Below are 20,006 nucleotides of genomic sequence, written 5' to 3'. Positions count from 1 at the left end.
AGATAGATAGATAGATGATAGATAGATAGATTAAGAATAATGAAGAAATAAAATAAAAATAAATAAATAAAATAGTGTCCTAGGAATGCGTGGTATACTTGCGGGAAAACTTAATCTCAGCATTGCAGCCAATAGCATGAATATAAAATGACCTAGAAAATTACTGTAAAATCTGTGAACAGAAACTTAATAAATAACTCTTACTAATAGAAAGATACAAAGCCAGGATGGAGGGGAGAGGTGATGTCACAGAAACAAGCAGATCTCTGAGTATGAGGCCAGCCCAGTCTACAGAAAATATCAGGACAGAGCTACACAGAGAAACATTGTCTCAAAAAAATAAAACAAGAAAAGGAAAAGAGCCCAGCCTGGTTGTATATGCTTTTAATCCCAGCATTTACAAAGCAGAGGCAGGTGGATCTCTGAGTTCAAGGCCATCCTGGTAAACAGAGTGAGTTCCAGGATAGCCAAGGCTACATTGAGAAACTGACACAAACCCATTTTTAAATGTGGGTGGTGGAAATATGAACTCAGACCCTCGCTCGCACTAAACCATTTCCCAGATCCTGGTTTTAGTTGGGGTTTTGTCTTTCTTAGGGTCTGCAAGAAATCCCATAAAAGATCACCAGCCACATTGTAATCAGCAAGAGCACTTTATTAAAATTCTAACCTGTTGGGTGACACATGGTGACAGCCAGTGAGCCCCCAAGACTTCTTTTAAGCAAGATTGGGGGAATTCCAGGGAGACAAACTTAGTCTGGGGGCTGATCAGTGGGTTTAAACAGTTCACAGTTGCTATAGGATTGGTTGGTGGCTCAGAGGTTAGGCCTTTCCAGCTGCAGGCTGGGAGAAGCTCTCTCTAGGTCTCTGAAGCTTGCACAAGGCTGCAGGGCGCTCTCTGACTGGTTGCTCCTGGGTTGTGGCTTTCCCAAGAATGGCCTGCTCAGCTCCAGCCAGTTCCAGCAAACTGAAGCTAAGGCCTAGTCCCTGGGAAGGCTTCTAGCAGGGCCTGTCATGGCCCTTGTCTGGCTCCCCTGGCCCTCTCTTTTCGTTTGTTTTTGTTGTTTCCTTATCCCATCACCCCACCCCCAAAACAGGGTTTCCTTGTGTAGTTCTGGCTGCCCTAAAACTTGCATGCCACCATACCTGGCTTTGTATTTGAGTTTTAAGATTTATTTTTGTTTTATGTGTATGAGTGTCTCTCTGCACACATATCACATGTACCATATGCTTGCAGTACCCATGGACACCAGAGGTCAGAACGGGAGCTAAAGGAGATTGTGAGCCATCATATGGGTGCTGAAAATTGAACCTGGTTCTTTGAAAAGAGCAGAAAGTACTCTTAATAACTGAGCCATCTCTCCAGCCTCACTTAAAATAAAAGTGAGCAGAGTGCTAAGCCTACCTGGACTGTAAGGCAAGCTCCAAGACAGCCAGGACTGTTACCTCTCTGAAAACAAAACCAAACAACCATTGTGTGTATCTGCTCCTTCCATCATGTGCGGAGTTAATAAAGAAGCCAGCTGGCCAATCGTTGGACAGGTAGAGGTTAGGAGGGACCTGTAGACACAAAGAGAAAGAAGGGGAGTCTGAGAATCTCAAGGAGACTTGGAGAGAGGAGACGAACTAAGAAAAGGTACCAGGCCACGTGACAGAGTGTACATAAGAAAGAATAACCAGCCTGAGCTATTGGCCAAGCATTTATAATTAACAGTAAATCTCTGAATGGTTATTTGGGTGCAATTACTGAGACACAGAGAAACTCTGCCTACAATTATTCCTTTTTTTTTTTTTTTTTTTTTGGTTTTTCGAGACAGGGTTTCTCTGTGGTTTTGGAGCCTGTCCTGGAACTAGCTCTTGTAGACCAGGCTGGTCTCGAACTCACAGAGATCCGCCCACCTCTGCCTCCCGAGTGCTGGGATTAAAGGCGTGCGCCACCATCGCCCGGCTTCCCTACAATTATTCCTTATGAACTACAGGAAATAAAATCCAGGCTGAAAACATGGGCTCTCTGCTGTCCTGTCTCCCCGCCATGCGCTCGGCCACCCGAGAGCATCACTTTTAATAAAGCGATGGGCATTTTGATTTGGTGTGATCTGACCTAATTGGATTTCTTGTGCCATGCAGACCTGAAGACTGAAAACCACATGTTTCTCCTCTAGGAGCTCAGTTAAATACCCTGTGGGACTGCTCGCTCCCAACTTAACAGAAACGACATCCGTCTGGAAAAACAACAGTTGGGAGCACCGGCTACTCTTCCAGAGCACTGGGGTTCAATTCCCAGCACCCACACGGCAGCTCACAATTGTTTGTAACTCCAGGTCCAGGGCATCCAACACCTCTCACAGACATACATTCAGGCAAGATACCAATGCACACAAAATAAAAATAAATAAATAAATCATGAAAAATGTTGTTTTGCAGTATATTTAATAAATGAGAGCAATTGATCTCAAACATACAGTAACCAAGCTGCTAAATGTGCTAAGCTAGATGTTCAGAGCCAGGGGTGTATGATAACACTGGGGAGCTGGGACCAGAGGGTCGCTGGTCACACAAGGAGATGCTGTTTAAAAAAAAAAATCTATTATTTTATTGTATCACTTGAAACACACCAGAAGTAATATAATATTTATCAAAGGAAGATTGAGGGCCAAGGAAATGTTGGAAGGAGGAGCCGAAGGTCAAGTAAGTTTTGGATACACAACATTCCAGGTCTGCATGGACTACATGAGGCCCTGTCTCAATTTTTTTTTTTTTTGAGAAAGGGTTTCTCTGTTTAGCTCTAGCTGTCCTGGAACTCACTCTGTAGACCAAACTGGCCTCGAGCTCACAGAGATCTGCCTGCCTCTGCTTCCCAAGTGCTTGGGAGTAAAAGCATGTACCACCACCGCCTGGCTACTATTTTTAATTTATTTTATTTTTTATTTACTTATTTATTTATTTATTTTTTGGTTTTTCGAGACAGGGTTTCTCTGTGGCTTTGGAGCCTGTCCTGGAACTAGCTCTGTAGACCAGGCTGGTCTCAAACTCACAGAGATCCGCCTGCCTCTGCCTCCCGAGTGCTGGGATTAAAGGCGTGCGCCACCACCGCCCGGCTATTTTTAATTTTTAAAAAGTGGCATTTTCTATTATGCAGAGTGTGCTATGGCGTGTGTCTGGAGATCAGGTTTGCAGAGTTCCAGGACTGCAGGCTCAGCAGCCCTTCATGCCAAGTGCTGTGATCCCCCCAAGGGCCCCCAGTCATCCTTTTGATGGGGAAAACTATGAAGATGATAGTACAATAATCATATTTGTAACAATCTGTCCTTATCCTTGGTGCTCACTTCTGTTGTTTCATGGAATGAGGTTTTCAGTACTTTGACTTTCTTCTCTTTCTTCTACGCGATACACCATCACGAGCATGAATTCATTACAGAAATAATGTGGTTTTGCCGGGCGATGGTGGCGCACGCCTTTAATCCCAGCACTCGGGAGGCAGAGGCAGGCGGATCTCTGTGAGTTCGAGACCAGCCTGGTCTACAGAGCGAGTTCCAGGACAGGCTCCAAAGCCACAGAGAAACCCTGTCTCAAAAAAAAAAAAAAAAGAAAGAAATAATGTGGTTTTTATGACTTTGGAAAAGAAAGGCTTTCTTTTCTTTGCTTCTTCTTCTTTTTTTTTTTAATAGCAAAAACAGCCAGTTCGTTTCGTGGTTACTAGGCAACACTGCCCGGATCAAACCACTCTGAAAAAAGGGAGAGGGAGATGCACATTATTCTGAATGGTAGTTGCTAGGCAATGCCTGAGCATACCGCCATCTTTGATTGGGGCAAGGTATGCATTACGGAATGAAAAAGCCACTCAGACTGTGGTTGCCAGGCAATGTCTTAGCACTGTCGTCATCTTCAACCTGCTTGTTGTTTGAAAAAAAAATAGCATGTAAATTATTACAGCACACATGAAGGTTGGCACCATCTTCAAGCTATCGTCTTCTTTCTCGTTATACAAAGGATGTGATACTGTCCAGGAGCAATTTGAGCGCTTGGCAAGCACTGCTTGTCGCCATCTTTGTTAGGGTCAGGATGACTTCCGACTAGCGCGGAATACACTCTAACCCGGTTGTTGAGCCTGAGTTGAGAAAGGCGGGAGTTTGGTCACCTCACTTCGCCCTCTGGCGGCTCCAGCAGCGCAGGCTCCCGGACCCACACCGAAGACCCCCGGGGGTGGCTTCCAGATGGGGGAGGAGGGGCCGGGAAGCACGGTTCACCTGCTGTGCCTCGCGGCCTCCAGCGGGGTCCCCCTGTTCTGCAGGAGCAGCGGTGGCGGCGCCCCCTCCCGTCAACAGGTGGGGCGTTGAACTCCTGCACCTAACTAGGGGTTTGGGAAGCTGGGACTGCACACCTCGCAGGGAGTAGATGCCGGGGGCCTTCAGCCTGATTTCCCACTGGAGGACTTTGGGGTCGTGTGGGGGAGGCTGCAGAGCGGGACACCGGGTGTCAGGCGGGAGGGATTCGGCGGTACTACCGTGTTTCCCACTCCTTCTCAGCTTCCTTTCTCTATCATCGGCTCCCTCAATGGAGTCCACATGTTCGGGCAGAATCTGGACGTGCAGCTGAACTCTGCAAGAACGGAAGGCACAACTGTGGTGTGGAAGAGCTTCCATGACAGGTCCCTTGTTCCGTGATCCTGTCCGCAGTGCAGACAGAGCTGGCCGACTCCGCGGTCCTGGGCTCATTCTCGCTTCTCCGTTCACCCCACAGCATCACCCTCATCCTTCTGTCATCTGAGGAGGGCACCTCCGAGCTGAGGCTAGAAAGAACGCTCCACATGGTGTTTGGGGCCATGGTGAGACGCGAGAGCTGCTCTCAGCCCCTTTCCCTCCGTATAAACCTGGGTGTCCAGGTGCCAGGAACCAGCAGCCCCTACTTCACACACGGGATCCCAGGCCTGATCCTCCTCTCTCTGACGAGAATCCATTTTCCTGTACTAAGGTCCTGCTCTCCCACGGGACTCTTCTAGGTTCTCATTGTGGGACTTGAGGAGCTGACCAACATCCGGAACGTCGAGAGACTGAAGAAAGAACTGAGGGTGAGGCTGTGGGACATGAGTGCAGTCAGATCCCTAAATCATGCCTGTTTGTCTGGGACTAATCCCCAGTAGGCCCTAGGACATCTTGGGGAGCTTGGTGTTCCACCCTGGGGCTGGCCCCGCTGGGTTCTAGATTTACCCCTTTCCCCCTGCCAGGCCAGCTACTGCCTCATCGACAGCTTCCTGGGGAACGGGGAGCTCATTGGGGACCTGACCCAGTGTGTGGACTGTGCCATTCCTCCCGAGGGCTCCCTCATGCAGGTACTGGGGCGGCTACAAACGAATGGCTCCGTGGTTCTGGACAACACCCAGCTCCCTCTTACCACTCTGGGGTCTAGCTTTATCTGGAGCTCCTAAGAGAACTTTCTTCACCAGACTCCATCCTGACCACCCCCCTTCTCTGCTGCAGCTTCTACTCCCTCTAGACAAGCTCCCTTCTCCTCTGCCTAGTGTCCCAAGGTTCACTAGTGGTCGCCAAATCGTGGTGACCTCCATAAGTCAGTTTTAACTTCCTCAAGGGTTTCAAGCAGCCTCCAACTTCCTAGGTCCCAACCTCAAAGGTTGTTCACCTGGGCAGATTCCAGTCTTCCTCCTGCCAGGTGGCCTGACCTCTCTCAGCTTCCACAGGTCATGAACTGGGCCTTGTTTCTGCAGGTAATGGGGATCAAACGGTAGCTGTTGTTGAAATGATGACAGAGGAGCCTGTCAGCCCAGCTCCTCTGGAGGCTGAGAAAGAAGATGCACAGTTGGAGGGCAGCCTGGGCAACAGTGTGGCTTGGCTGTGCTGAGCAACATGCCCAAGGCCTTAAGTTACTTTTCTGTTACTGAGGACAGAGGTTGTGTGACTCAGGAGCTTGCTGGCTTGACATACTGGAGTCCACTGGTCCGGTGGCTGCTCTTCCACTCCAGGCCCAGGTCGAGAGGTACCTCCTTGCTTTATGACTCCTAGTCTACTCCCCTCACCAGGAAACCCTCTTAGGGTTCGCGGAGGCCACTGGCACGGCCTTTGTCAGTCTGCTGGTATCAGGCCGAGTGGTGGCAGCGACCGAGAGCTGGTGGCGCCTGGGCATGCCGGAAGCCGTGCTGCTCCCTTGGCTGGTGGCGTCCCTGCCACCTCAGGCCGCTCGCGACTACCCGGTGTACCTGCCCCATGGGAGCCCCAAGGTGAGTGAGGGGGGCGGGGGCGGGGCTGAGGCGGTGCCTCCAGCGGGCGGGGCCGGGCCGTGTTTAGCCCCACCCTGCACCCTGCTGCAGGTCCCGCATAGGCTGTTGACCTTAACGCTGCTGAGGGGTCTGGAGCTGTGTCTGCTGTGTGGGCCGCGCCCGCCCCTCGGCCAGCTGGATCCACAGGTGAGGACAGTTGAGCTGCTGCCCCCAGCACGAGCCTTCCTGAGCGCCATGCCACCTGCTGCAATCCCTCGCCATCCAGGCTCCACTAGGTATGGAGTCCTCCCCACCCCTAGCCCCACCTCACACAGCTCACGCCTCCTGCAGCTGTTGGAACGCTGGTGGCAGCCGCTGTTGGAGCCCCTCCGGGCCTGCCTGCCACTGGGCCCTAGGGCGCTACCCGAAGGGTTCCCGCTGCACAGTGACATCCTTGGGTAAGGCTCGGTGGTGGGGTGCAGGGTGGAGTGGGCGGGCCATTGGCCTGATAGTGCCTTTCCCCAGCCTGCTGTTGCTCCACTTGGAACTGAGACGCTGCCTCTTCACTGTGGCGCCTTCACCAGATAAAGGTGCACAGGGAAGCAGCGGGTGAGAGGGCCGTGAGCCAGGGGCCACCTAGTCACGCCGCTCATTTTTCTCTAGAGCCTTTCCCTGAGCAGCGCCGGCGCCTCCTTCGAAACTTCTACACTCTGGTGGCTACCACACACTTCCCACCAGGTAGGCATGGATCCCACATGGTGGACTCGCCCTGAAGCAGAGAACCCAGTATACGCCCGAACTGCCCTGGTCGGTCTTAGTACTGAATTCTGGACCCTTCTCCAGTCAGCTTTAACAGGAAGGCCTGGTTCTGACTGGGCATTTGTCCCACATATGCCATTTCAGCCCCGGGTGGGCCAGGACAGGACAGCCATGAGTCTGCGGCTGCTGGCCTGTGCTGTAGTGCCTCAGAAACGAGGACGCAGGGCTTCATCCTACAGCAGGGCCATCACCAGTTCTGTTGATCCCAGTGCAAGCAAGGCCAAATGGCAGCACTCAATCAGCCATTCCTGTCACCCTCCGCGGTGCTGGGCAGAACTCTGCTCAAGCTGAAGGGAGTAAGGATCCTGCAGATTCCACACTGGGAAGTTGTCCCAGGTCCCTAAAGCCCCAAGGGACAGAAGCAGGGGCTGATGGTGCCCAGCAGATAAAGATTTCTCAAGTGTGCACACTAGGAGGCCTACGCTGGGGAGAGTGGGCTGCGATCCTCAGGAGGGTGACAGCGGTGTCCCTGATGTCAACTAATGTTAGAACTGTCTGGGCTCACACGCAAACCGGAGGAAAGCAGCCAGGCTAGGTGGGAAGGAATGTGCTAGCTGAGGGGCGCTGGGCGCTCTGAACTGTGGCTTCCAAGCCTGTAGCTGTGCTGCTCACCCAGCCCTCCCCTTCCTTTCCCAGAACCAGGGCCTGCAGAGAAAGAAGAGGATGCAGCCCACCCAGCCCAGAGGCCCAGAGCTTGCTACCTTGTGCTAGGGCCAGGCATGGGGTGGCAGCTGGTGGCTCTGCAGCTAGGGCTGCGGCTGCTACTGTTGATGCTGTCTCCTCAGAGCCCCACCCATGGGCTGCGAAACCTTGCTACCCACACTCTACAAGCCCTTACCCCGTTCCTTTGATCACGCAGGGGGTGGGCAGTCAATAGATGGGGTAATATTAGCGTCTCTCTGTTTATTCGCTCACAATAATACACGCCCCAGATGGGGAGAGGGAGGGAGGGTGGGCGACAATGGGGGGGAGGGGAGGGGGTACCCACTTCTCTGGCTCCTCTCCCCTCTGTGCTCCGGGGGACAAGGGAGGGAGGGTGCTTCCCTTGACCCCCCCAGAATGTAAACAGCAGCAGATGAACAAAACTAAAAATACAAAAGGCCAGAGGAAGCTCAGGCAAGCCTCCACCCCTGGGGTCTTCGCTGTCACCACTGGAGGTCTCCTCGCTGCCCCCTCCACCACAGCTGCCTCCATCCCAGGGCTGCCTGGCACTGGCCACATCCCAAAGCAAGTCCAGGGCTCAGAACTGCTGGGCCAGCAGCTCACACAAGTGACGGGAGACAGGCTCTTTGCTGGTGCGCAGGGTCAGGCGGTACATCTGTGTGGAGATGGCAGCCATGAGATGAGGGAGCCCAAGAAGAGGGTCAGAGAAGTCAGGTCGGTGAAGAAGGAAGACAAGTGAGAGGCACAGGAAGGAGGGTTGGGTACAAGGAATGTGGGGGCACAGTGAGGTCCTCCTTCATCACTCACTTGGGCCTGGGCATTGGGCTCCAGCCGAAGCAGACACCCCACCTGCAGGGCTTTCGTCTGGATGATTCCAGCACCCACGAAGTTCTCAGGGTTAGGGTCCACATTGTCCAGTAGAGCAGAGCCAAACCCCAGAAGCTAAAAAGGGATGGGTATTGAAGCAGAGCGGAGAAGCCTCTAGGCTACCCCAGGTCAAACCCTCATGGGGGAAAACTGGTCTATCCAGTGGCCAGCACCCAGTAAATGCCCTGCCTCTCTCTCACCTTGGCCTTAGTAACTTCAGCATCCATAGGGTGGTTGGCTTTGAATATTTTCTGTGCTTCCTGCAGGGGGCTGGAAGGTTGAAAGCACCGTCAGGCCCAGGAGACTCTGCCCGGCCCCACCCCGCCCCTCAGCCCCTCTCCACCTTTCAACCCCGCCCCTCACAGGCTCAGCTGCTTCCAGCGCTGGAAAAAGTCTTGGGCAGCCATCTCTGTGGGCTGGAAGAATTTGTTGATGGTCACTGGTAGCTTCAGAGTGAGGGACTGGGCGGTGCCACCGTACCTGAACAGATGAGAGCAGCTCACCAGGCCCCATCCCTGAAGACCCGCCTCACTGCCCCCCACCCCCCTTTGCTCCCTCCCACTCACCGGAAGCGCACCGACAGCAGCGGAGGTGTCAGGAAATCTCGCAGACACTCGATGTTGAGCACCTGCTGCACCTGGGCGCCACCGTCCACTTGCGCGGCCACACGCTTCGTCTGCACCACCAGCTGTGGCCACGGAGTTAAGGAGGCAGGGACAGGGGTGGCTCAGAGGGTCAACCGCAGACGCACAGACTTCCTCCTGTGACATCTGGGACACCCAGGGATCTCCAGTGGGTGACAAACCACACGGATCATGGTGGGCAAGATAGTATTTTCTTAGCCTCACGTGCAAACCAGGTACATGTAAGATGTCCTGAGGAGCTGAGACCACCCACCGTTAGAACATGTGTCTTAGTAGCAGTGGTCACACCCAGATGGAAGTAATCAGTGTCACCTCTGTGCTCAGGCCTGACTTCACGTCAACAACATGTACAAGGTTGGCTGGTACCTACACCCTGACCGCCCTGCCCTACTTCAGACATAAAACTGTCTGCCCTGGGTTCTGGAAAGGCTGGCCAACAAAGCAGAGGGTGATGAACTAGCTGTTCTGGTCTCACACATGTGGACTGAGGACAATATAGAAAAAGAGGGGGGCTGGATCTGCCATACACCTTCCAGAACATCCCAACTGCTCTTTCAAAACGGCGCAGGAAGCCAGGTTTGCTGGTGCACACACCTATAATCCCAGCACTTGACAGGCACAGGCAGGGCCAGTTCAATCTGTAGAGTAAGCGGAGGCCACCCTAGGCTACACAAACAGCTTCAAAAACAACCATCAGAGCCTGGCGGTGGTGGCGCACGCCTTTAATCCCAGCACTCGGGAGGCAGAGGCAGGCGGATCTCTGTGAGTTCGAGACCAGCCTGGTCTACAAGAGCTAGTTCCAGGACAGGCTCCAAAACCACAGAGAAACCCTGTCTTGAAAAAACCAAAAAAAAAAAAAAAAAAAAAAAAAAAAAAACAACCATCGGTCCTCCTAGCAGAAGGAAGGAGAGCTACTTTTCCTGGAGGAAGGTTAGGAGGCAGGTCACGCAGCTGAGGTGCTGCGGGCCGGCAGAGTGCGGCATTCTTGGTTAACCTGACTGCAGGAGCCTCTAGCCCCATGGCACATGCCACACACAGACATCAGCAAAGGTAAGGTGCTGGCAGGGTAGCTGGGGTGTTGGAAGTCATACGTTCTCTACAGTGGGTTACAGGGTAGCTGGGGTGTTGGAAGTCATACGTTCTCTACAGTGGGTTACAGGGTAACTGGGGTGTTGGAAGTCATACGTTCTCTACAGTGGGTTACAGGGTAACTGGGGTGTTGGAAGTCATACGTTCTCTACAGTGGGTTACAGGGTAACTGGGGTGTTGGAAGTCATACGTTCTCTACAGTGGGTTACAGGGTAACTGGGGTGTTGGAAGTCATATGTTCTCTACAGTGGGTTACAGGGTAGCTGGAGTGTTGGAAGTCATATGTTCTCTACAGTGGGTTACTGTCATTTGTCCCTGGGCAGAGAAGCCTACCTACTATGCAGTCTTAGAAGTGACATGTGCCGCTGGGCGGTAGTGGCGCATGCCTTTAATCCCAGCACTCGGGAGGCAGAGGCAGGCGGATCTCTGAGTTTGAGACCAGCCTGGTCTACAAGAGCTAGTTCCAGGACAAGCTCCAAAACCACAGAGAAACCCTGTCTTGAAAAACCAAAAAAAAAAAAAAAAAAAAAAAGTGACATGTGCCTAACTCTGAGTGACGGGCTGAACAGGCATGGAGCCGAGTGTCGCTTCCCAGAGGACTACAGGGGTGGGGTGGGTACTCTCTGGGCCAAGAGCAGAGGATATGAGTTTGCAGGTCTCCGGGGTGCACCACAGTGGGCGAGAAGTTCTGGAACTGCACCGAAGTCTTATTACCATAGAACAGGTACATCCGGCCTGCAGCGGGTGGGTGAAGGCTCCATCCAAGCTCCCCTGTTTCCATACCCTGCCACCAGCCCAGCCAGGGGGTGCTGCCAAAAACCCACCCCTCCAGTGCCCTCCCCTCCGGGCTACCAGGACACACCCAGGTTCTGTCGGAACTCGGACTTGACTCCAATCTGCAGCAGCTGGTTCTCAAATAAGACCCCACTATTCTTACACACGAACCTGGCAGGGTGGTGGGAGTCAGGATGGCAGGGCTCCTGACCGCCCAGCTGTCCCCACTCCCCTTCCCACTTCTCCAGAACTCACTTGTTGAGCAGTTCATCGGCTTCTGGGATGGGAGGGCCTATGTCCTCAGGACCTGGGCTGGGGAGAGGAAGAAGTGGCACGCACAGGGGCTTGGGGGCTTGAGGTAATCGGGCTAGGCAACACTCTCTTGGAAGGCAGATTCCCCAGAACCCACAGGCCGAGCTTTCCCCAGAGACCCTCAAGAATGGGAGTGGGACCCTGGCAGAGGGATCTCCCAAGGACCCCAACTTCCACTGTTTTCTAACCTCTGCCAGTCATCAGAAACCCCTGAAGCCCGCCCTGGGGACCTCCATCAACCCCATAGCCAGAGGCCACCCCTTACTCAGCAGCTGGAGCTGGGTCAGCCAACAAAGCCATGGGGCTCTCAGGGGCAGGGGGCTCCAGCTCGCTGGGCCATCCAATCCCAGAGCAGACAGAGAAGACAGGTGTGGCAGGCAGCCAATCCCAGAGAGGCAGCAAGAGGGCCAGGGAAAGAGAGGCAAGAGGGTTCAGAAGGAAGAGTGGGCTGAGACTCAGCTACGGGGAAAGGACAGCACAGGGCAGCTAGGACAGCAAAGTCCAGAGTGGCAGGCAGAGGCTGGGGACAGCAGGGAGACGGAAGGACAAGGACAGGAGGTACCTGAGGAAGGCCTCCTCAGGGGTAGGCCCCAGGCTGGGCTGTGCAGTGGGGCCATCAGAGAAGACATCCACCAGCAGGTTCCCACCTATAGGAACTGAAGGTGCAGCAGGGGGAGGGGCTGCCCGCAGCCCCAAGAGGTCCGCGGAGGGGGAGGGCGTGGACTGAAATTAAGGCAAGAGAGGGTTAGGTGACACGACAAGGGACGGGGACCAACCTAGCCATGTGGACCACAGCTGGGCTCACCACGGTACTGGGGGTGGCTTCCACACCCCCATTGATGTCGTTGTTGCTGGTGTCCCTACGACTGTCATCCAGGGCACTGGCTGCCCCAGGGCCCTTCTTGCGCTTCAGCTTGGCCAGGATGGATGACTCACGCTCGGGAAATGGGGGCATTTCTTCCAGCACAGTAGCCTGTGGGCAGGATGGGAGGTTAGGGGCACTTACGGCCCAAGAGGGTGGTCCCAGGGCGTGGGGCATGGGCTCTGACCAGAACATCGGTGCTGGCGACGGAGCTGAGGGTGAGGTACTCCACTGCCCGCTGCTGGAGCTCCACGTCGGCATTGCGCAGCTGGGAGCCGGCACGCAGCACGCCCTGGATGGTGGCCTTGGTCTCGGGGAAAAGATTGATGAACTTGATATAGGTGGACAACAGCAGGGCACGAGTGGCCACGCTGCACAGGTGGAACTTGGAGTGCAGCAGTGAGAACTGCACAGGCGGGCTGTGGAGAGGTGAAGTCAGCAGAGATATGCCCCGTCACCCATCTCCCTAGGGCAAGACTGTGACCTCACCCAGGTGGACAACTGAAACGTGCTCAGAGGGTTCCTAGGAACCTCATCATTCCTAAGAGGTCCCCCAGAATAAGGCTCCCTCACCTGGAGCGTGGGTCCCCAGCAATCAAGTTCCCAAACTCCCCAAGGATGTAGCCACCAACCTTCACCATGTTCTCATGGCACGCTGGGGCCTGGAGGGCCTGTGAAGGAACAAGGGAGAGGAGCATGAGGACAAGGATAGAGTCCAAGGGGTCGTAAATGGGGAGGCCTGTGGGCAGTTAAGGGACAAGCCTGAACTCAGTGTCACAGTGTGACTCAGACCTCCCCTACACACTATGGTTTAGTGCGTGAACCCCAGTTGCTGATGCTGTTTGAGGAGGTCCTAGAAACTGTGGGAGGTGGAACTACCTGGAGAAGAGAGGGTAACAGGAAGTATGGTATCCTTGATTACTTCTTGCACAGCCATGATCAGCCTCCACCCCAGGTTCTGTGTGTGCTCATGTGTACACAGGAGTTCAAGCCCGTGTCAGGCATCAGTCACTCTCCACCCTAAGACACAATCCTCTCACTGAACCTACAGTTCTTATTTGTGCTAGACTAGCTGGCCGGCAAACCCCAAGAACCTGCCTGTCTCTGTCCCATAGTGCTGGAGTTACAGCCACACACAGCCGCGTCAGCTTAAGTCAGACTCTCCTGACTGCACAGCAGGCCCCCACCCAGCCCTAGCCACACGCTGCGGCCACACATGCCTTCCTGTCGTGACTGAACCCTCTGACCCTGTGGAGCACTGCACAGTGAGGGCCTGCTCTCTTATGATGTGTCCTCTGCACACCAGGAAGGTCCAGGGTTGCAGGTCCCTTCTGGTGGGGAATATTAATGCCTAGGTGCTTTTGACTGGCAGTTGAGTTCCATCATGGTCAAAGTGAAGAATGCTAACCTCAAACACTGTCTTGGCAGCATAACCCTGGACATCGTCACGGTTGGTGACGATCTGCAGCACTCGGTACCACACCTCCTCGCTCACATAGTCGCCCGCGATGCGGATGAGGTTGAGGATGGTGTCCACATACCAGCTGTAGTCCACTGCATATTTCTCGGCCAGGATGGCCACCTTCAGCACCTGTGGCAGAGGGAAGGTGTGACTGGACGCCGATGCCCACAGGAGGGTGACTACTGCCATTCCTGGAGCTCTGACCACTGTTGACCAAAGCCCCTCCCCAGTCTCATCCCTCAGATGATTCCTAACTTTAGTCTTCTTCTCTAAGCCCCAGAGGTCCTCCTTCCTTCTAAGGGGTCAGACTCCGGCCCTCCTCCTTTAGATTCTGTGGTCCAGGTCCTGGCTGCTCCCTCACATCCAGGTGCCCAACCCTGGTCCCCAGACTCACAATCTCTTCTCGAATGGCATAGTCAGCAGTCTCCAGGTACCGCAGCATCTCTGACACAATTTGCTTGGCATTGCTCCGGTCACACATGGCATATAGGAGGTCGGCCGCCCTCTGCCTCACGCTGACATCCCGCTCCGTCTGAGAAGAGCAGGACCAAGCTGGGGTCTAAACTGCACTGGGCCCATTGTAGGGCCACCAAGCACCTGGCCACTCTGAGTGGGGCAGGGGGCCGCACCTTGAGGGCATTAATGACGGTATCAATGTGGGTCTTGACAGCCTCATGGGAGAACTCAGAGCTGGCCAGCGTGCACATGCTCTCCAGGGCCAGGTATCGCAGGTTCGTCTCCCGGTGCTGCAGGAACTGACCCAGCTGGTTACAGGCGCGAACCAGGAGGTTGGGCTCACTGCCAAGCACAAGTGAAGTACAGATGGAGATGGGACATGAACTGCTCCATCTCAGAGCTCCCTGAGGATCCAGGACCTCCCTTCTGCTCACTCCAACATCCTGTTCTGACCCTCCTAGACATCTGGGCTCATCTGCACTCCAGTGGGGAACACAGCAGAAACTACCCTGGGTTTCAACTGCAGGAGTGAACCCACAAGATAAGCAGCAACTCTGCACACACCTCAGGAGCATTTCAAACCTCTGTCCCCTTCTGAGCAAGGATCCCAGGCCCCAGTCTCTTCCCCGCCCACGGCACCTGTCGTAGTGGATAATGAGGCTGATGGTCTCAAAGAGGATGGCGTTCTTGGCGTTGGAGTGCTGCACCTTCTTGGACTTAGGGGGCTCCTGGGCTTTGTTGAGCACAGTCTCGAGACATTCCACTAGCCGCCCTTTCACAGCCGCGTCCTCTGGGGAAGGGGGGGTAAGTGGCTGAGCTGCTCTCTGCCCAGTGGTCCCCAAGTCTGCGGCCTGCTCCAGCCCTCACCTCTGTGGGAGGGGTCCAGCTACCTTTAAACTGTGCAGTCCCAGGCTGGGCCTTTGCCTTCTATTTCCAGGTCTAGGCTCCACCCACCCACACTGACCCTGCTGGGAATGAGCCTGTTTCCTCTTCAGCTGCACTGATGCTCCTAAATTTCACACGCACCAGGGGTTATGAGGGTTTGAGGTTTTTCTTTGTTTGGCTTTTCTTTTTTTGGGGCGGGGGACAGTGTTTCTCTGTGTAGTTCTGACTGTTCAGGACCTCACTTTGTAGACCAGGCTGGCCTTGAACTCAGAGTGTTGGGATTAAAGGCTTGCGCTACCACCACCCAGCTCAAAGATTATGTGAGTTTAACAGAAACAAAACTGATCAGCATCCCAAAGTGCCCCAATGCTGTGGTAGAGGGACACTAGCCAGACTACAGCTGCATGAAACAGTTGCCAGGGATTCTAGTGGGGCACTCCAGGCCAGCTCTGGCCGTGATCCTCTCCTCTGTAAAGCACGCATGGTACCTAGCATGAGAGAGGGCTACGAGAAGGAAATGGGCCCAGTTGTGCCACCCAGGTAATGTGCAGGACAGGGCACCAGGCCGTCACTGCCCACAGCCTCGCTGGTAGCCCACAGGCCTCACCTGGCGGTGGGTAGCACTGTAGTAGCCGCAGCAGCTTCACAGAGAGCCAGGGCGCAGGAACGAAGTAATAGGTGTAGTCCTGGAGGTCGGTGGAGGCGGAGGAGACGATCTGCAGAAGGGGATAGTGGGTGGGACAAGGAGGGACATGCTCACACAGGGCACCATGAGAGCCAGGTATTACAGAAAGGGGAGACCAAGGCTTGGATGGAGTGTGGCCTGAAGGTGAGGTCAGAACTAAGCCTGAGGTTGGTGAACCTTTGTTTTTGAACTAGAGTTCCACTAAATAGCCCAGGCTGGTCTCATGCAAGACCCCCAGCATGCTTGCATTGTGCTCCAATATCTGACTCTGAATGTTCCAAGTAATGCTGGTGACAGTGGATGGTGGTGACAGTGGATGGTGGTGACAGTGGATGGTGGTGACAGTGGATGGTGGTGACGTGGATGGTGGTGACAGTGGATGGTGGTGACAGTGGATGGTGGTGACAGTGGATGGTGGTGACAGTGGATGGTGGTGAGGTGGATGGTGGTGACAGTGGATGGTGGTGAGGTGGATGGTGGTGACAGTGATTGTGGTGACAGTGGATGGTGGTGAGGTGGATGGTGGTGAGGTGGATGGTGGTGACAGTGGATGGTGGTGAGGTGGATGGTGGCGACAGTGGATGGTGGTGACAGTGGATGGTGGTGAGGTGGATGGTGGTGACAGTGGATGGTGGTGAGGTGGATGGTGGCGACAGTGGATGGTGGTGAGGTGGATGGTGGTGACAGTGGATGGTGGTGAGGTGGATGGTGGTGACAGTGGATGGTGGTGACAGTGGATGGTGGCGGCAGTGGATGGTGGTGAGGTGGATGGTGGCGACAGTGGATGGTGGTGAGGTGGATGGTGGTGAGGTGGATGGTGGTGACAGTGGATGGTGGCGACAGTGGATGGTGGCGACAGTGGATGGTGGCGGCAGTGGATGGTGGCGACAGTGGATGGTGGTGAGGTGGATGGTGGTGAGGTGGATGGTGGTGACAGTGGATGGTGGTGAGGTGGATGGTGGTGACAGTGGATGGTGGTGAGGTGGATGGTGGTGAGGTGGATGGTGGTGACAGTGGATGGTGGCGACAGTGGATGGTGGCGACAGTGGATGGTGGTGAGGTGGATGGTGGTGACAGTGGATGGTGGTGAGGTGGATGGTGGTGACAGTGGATGGTGGCGACAGTGGATGGTGGTGACAGTGGATGGTGGTGAGGTGGATGGTGGTGAGGTGGATGGTGGTGACAGTGGATGGTGGCGGCAGTGGATGGTGGTGACAGTGGATGGTGGTGACAGTGGATGGTGGTGAGGTGGATGGTGGTGACAGTGGATGGTGGTGAGGTGGATGGTGGTGAGGTGGATGGTGGTGACAGTGGATGGTGGCGACAGTGGATGGTGGCGACAGTGGATGGTGGTGAGGTGGATGGTGGTGAGGTGGATGGTGGTGACAGTGGATGGTGGTGACAGTGGATGGTGGTGACAGTGGATGGTGGTGACAGTGGATGGTGGCGGCAGTGTATAACAGTCCCAAGGGCAGGTCAGAGCCTCTCCTGACTTATTCCTGGGCTCTACCTCCTCCATCAGCCCTTCCTACCCTGGTTCCTGCATCATGAGCACCGTGGGAAACTACTGAAGAGTCTGGAGCTGGGTCTGATCCTTCCTAGGCCCCTGGTCCAACACAGGTCAGAAAGGGACACAGTGAAAGATCAAAAGATTGTATGACTGTCCCTCCTCAGGGTGACCTCCTATTCCACCTTGAAAATCCTTCTCCAAGCAGCTGGGCAGTGGTGGCGCACACCTTTAATCCCAGCACCCACCCCTGGGTGGCAGAGGCACACAGATCTCTGTGAGTTTGAGGCCAACCTGGTCTACAAAGTGAGTTTTAGGATAGCCAGAGCTACAGAGAGAAACCCTGTCTGGGGCAATGGGACAAAACAATCAAACAAAGACCTCCTCTAGGAAGTCTTCCCCACAGCACTCTGTGCAGCAGCATGACCATGTCTCCTCATCTCTGGTCCCTCTTGGGCCTGGCACCTGGCACATTCACATGTGTGGGAAATGAGGGGCTGGGGACAAAATGAATGGTGGCACAGGTGTTCCTTTGCCCAAGGGTCTGAGATACTTCTAACCTCCCAGACAATATTTTGATTTTTCTGGTTGCCACCTGAGAAGCTCTCCCGGCTCCCAGATTGGGCTAGGACCCCTCTCAGAAACGATGCTGAGCTTCCTCCATGACGCACAGCCTTCCTGGCAGCCGGTCACTGAGACACCATCCCTGTCATGTTCTCCCTTCCCAGCAGGACGGGCCCCTTCAGGTCTGATTCAGACACAGAAAGGCCCAGGGTGCTTTGAGGACAGTGAGGTGGCAAGAAGAAAAGAAAGAACAGGAAGACAAAGAGAAAAGAGCAGACGGCTTTGGGATGGTTGGTGGCTCCAGCTCCTGCTCTCAACACCTCAGCCACAGCAGCCAAGCTGCACACAGCAGTGGTGTCAGCCCCCACAGCATGGAGGAAAAGCTGAGAAGTGAAGGCATTTAACTGCAGCTGCAGTCTGGATGAAGCCAATGCTGATTGCCTTCTGGGGAAGGGAGGAGGGACAAAGGTGGCCCTCCCACAGCAGTGTGAGAGCACAGAGCACACTCACCCGGCTCAGGCGAGACACAGCCAGGGAGATACAGGTCTTAAAGTCGTCTGGATTCTTCTTACAGAGACAGGTGATAAGGCTGACAGCGGCTGTGACCACTCCCTGCAGAGAGCACAGGCATGAGGGCCAGGATGGGGATGGGCAAACACAAGGACACTCAGGTAGAGGCAAGAAGTGTACAAGGGTGACTGTGTTTCAGGTGAAGGGTAAAGAGATCTCACAGAACAGATTCACTGGGAGTCACTGTGAAGGCCCTGGCATCAGGGTAAGTCAGGAGTAAGGAGCACAGTCAGGGTATTGGGAATCTCAGGTGGTGCAAGAGTCAGGTCTTTCATAGAGGCAAGTAATGGGCCTTGCTAGGGCTCAGAGATGGGGACAGTCCCTGGCAGCGAAGGAGATGTCGGGTAGGTAGGAAGGTTTCTAGAAAACTGGGCAGGTGACAGGCGCTGGGGACACAGGACCTGGGTTGGAATGTCATGGGACTCCCAGCACCAGTGAAGAGAGCAGGGCAGGGGCTTCAGGCACTCGGGGCAGCCGGGCACCTCACCATGTGCTGGTCGTTGAGCAAGTGCACTACGCGTGCTGTCCACTCGCCCATGGGCACCAGGTCAGGGGATGCCTTGTAGAGTCGAAGCAGGCACAGGGCTGCACTTTGCTTCACACTGTCCATGCTGTCTCTGTGGGGACAGCACAGAGATTTGCCTACCTCTACCTCCCAAATACTGGGGTAAAGGTGTGTGACTCCATGGCCTGGCTGGGTCAGCTCAGGACCCTTCTCTACATCCTGACTGATGAGGGGCACCACCACCTCGTTTCTACGACCCTGCGGATGGGAACAGTGTGGTGGGCGCTAGGTGAACACTCTGCCATGGAGTTCATCCCCAGCCTGCTTCCATGTATCCACACCACACGTGACTGAAGGATTCCCTTGCCCTGCCCAGTTCCTGCCCAGACAGAAGACAGACCAAGGCACAGGCTCGGTGCAAACTGCACCACACACAGATGCAGCCAGGTAGAAAAGATGCGTACAGATTTAAGCCCAGACCCAGCCGACTTCAGGGGAGCAGGGAGGGAGAGGGGGAGTCAGAGGACAGGGAATGGCTTCCGTGGTGTCCTGCACATATCTGGTGCACATAAATTCACACAAGCACACATACACATAAAAAATGAATAAATAGCTGGGCGGTGGTGGCGCACTCCTTTAATCCCAGCACTCGGGAGGCAGAGGCAGGCACCAAAGCTACAGGGAAACCCTGTCTCGAAACACCAAAAAAAAAAAAAAAAAAAAAAAAGTTCTAAATGTACAACAACCAAGATTTAAAAAAAAAATGAATAAATAAATATATTTAAAGGAGTGATAAGCTGTGGCTGGTGACACACACTTGCCATCCTAGCCCTAAGGAGGCTGAGGCAAGATGACAATAAATTCAAGACCAGTCTATAAACTACATAGTGAGTTCAAGGTCAGGCTGGTAATTGAACAGTACCTCCTCGCTTCTTCTTTTTTTTTTTTTTAAATATTTATTTATTTATTATGTATACAATATTCTCTCTGTGTGTATGCCTGCAGGCCAGAAGAGGGCACCAGACCCCATTACAGATGGTTGTGAGCCACCATGTGGTTGCTGGGAATTGAACTCAGGACCTTTGGAAGAGCAGGCAATGCTCTTAACCTCTGAGCCATCTCTCCAGCCCC

At 54.2% G+C, this 20,006-nt stretch overlaps 2 protein-coding genes across 4 annotated transcripts in view; one reads left to right on the top strand and one right to left on the bottom strand.

Moving 5' to 3' along the window:
• The first annotated feature begins 3,993 nt into the window (after positions 1 to 3,993).
• Fuz (fuzzy planar cell polarity protein) lies at positions 3,994 to 7,941 on the top strand. Of its 2 annotated transcripts, XM_041641782.1 has the most exons (11): positions 3,997 to 4,325; positions 4,527 to 4,648; positions 4,741 to 4,825; positions 5,000 to 5,068; positions 5,225 to 5,329; positions 6,035 to 6,232; positions 6,323 to 6,418; positions 6,563 to 6,669; positions 6,737 to 6,801; positions 6,875 to 6,949; positions 7,667 to 7,941. In XM_041641782.1, exons 1-11 carry the CDS (start codon positions 4,215 to 4,217, stop codon positions 7,879 to 7,881), a joined length of 1,248 nt encoding a protein of 415 aa, XP_041497716.1. In that variant the 5' UTR covers positions 3,997 to 4,214; the 3' UTR covers positions 7,882 to 7,941. The 2 variants fall into 2 exon arrangements, with proteins under 2 accessions (XP_041497806.1, XP_041497716.1); XM_041641872.1 differs by lacking the exon at positions 6,737 to 6,801 and having other exon boundaries at positions 3,994 to 4,325; positions 6,877 to 6,949; positions 7,667 to 7,881.
• Ap2a1 (adaptor related protein complex 2 subunit alpha 1) overlaps positions 7,919 to 20,006 on the bottom strand; it is a 31,589-nt gene continuing 19,501 nt past the window's right edge. The window contains exons 5-24 of one of the 2 annotated variants that reach the window (XM_041641562.1): positions 18,858 to 18,987; positions 18,311 to 18,412; positions 15,652 to 15,760; positions 14,799 to 14,949; positions 14,333 to 14,501; positions 14,098 to 14,235; positions 13,650 to 13,832; positions 12,815 to 12,912; positions 12,429 to 12,660; positions 12,185 to 12,352; positions 11,942 to 12,102; positions 11,645 to 11,710; positions 11,323 to 11,379; positions 11,156 to 11,238; positions 10,939 to 11,028; positions 9,127 to 9,250; positions 8,924 to 9,040; positions 8,761 to 8,830; positions 8,501 to 8,635; positions 7,919 to 8,348 (exon numbers count right to left, since the gene is read on the bottom strand). In XM_041641562.1, coding sequence (XP_041497496.1) covers positions 8,271 to 8,348; positions 8,501 to 8,635; positions 8,761 to 8,830; positions 8,924 to 9,040; positions 9,127 to 9,250; positions 10,939 to 11,028; positions 11,156 to 11,238; positions 11,323 to 11,379; positions 11,645 to 11,710; positions 11,942 to 12,102; positions 12,185 to 12,352; positions 12,429 to 12,660; positions 12,815 to 12,912; positions 13,650 to 13,832; positions 14,098 to 14,235; positions 14,333 to 14,501; positions 14,799 to 14,949; positions 15,652 to 15,760; positions 18,311 to 18,412; positions 18,858 to 18,987 — 2,461 coding nt within the window. In that variant the 3' untranslated portion in view covers positions 7,919 to 8,270. The remainder of the gene's footprint in view (positions 8,349 to 8,500; positions 8,636 to 8,760; positions 8,831 to 8,923; positions 9,041 to 9,126; positions 9,251 to 10,938; positions 11,029 to 11,155; positions 11,239 to 11,322; positions 11,380 to 11,644; positions 11,711 to 11,941; positions 12,103 to 12,184; positions 12,353 to 12,428; positions 12,661 to 12,814; positions 12,913 to 13,649; positions 13,833 to 14,097; positions 14,236 to 14,332; positions 14,502 to 14,798; positions 14,950 to 15,651; positions 15,761 to 18,310; positions 18,413 to 18,857; positions 18,988 to 20,006) is intronic. The other variant, XM_041641652.1, reaches the window with a different exon arrangement.

This window comes from Microtus oregoni, unplaced genomic scaffold (genome assembly GCF_018167655.1).
Source record: "Microtus oregoni isolate MIOR12 unplaced genomic scaffold, Mior012 000000F_ref0000247, whole genome shotgun sequence".
Classification (NCBI taxonomy): domain Eukaryota; kingdom Metazoa; phylum Chordata; class Mammalia; order Rodentia; family Cricetidae; genus Microtus; species Microtus oregoni.
This window is presented reverse-complemented; position numbering and strand designations above follow the sequence as displayed.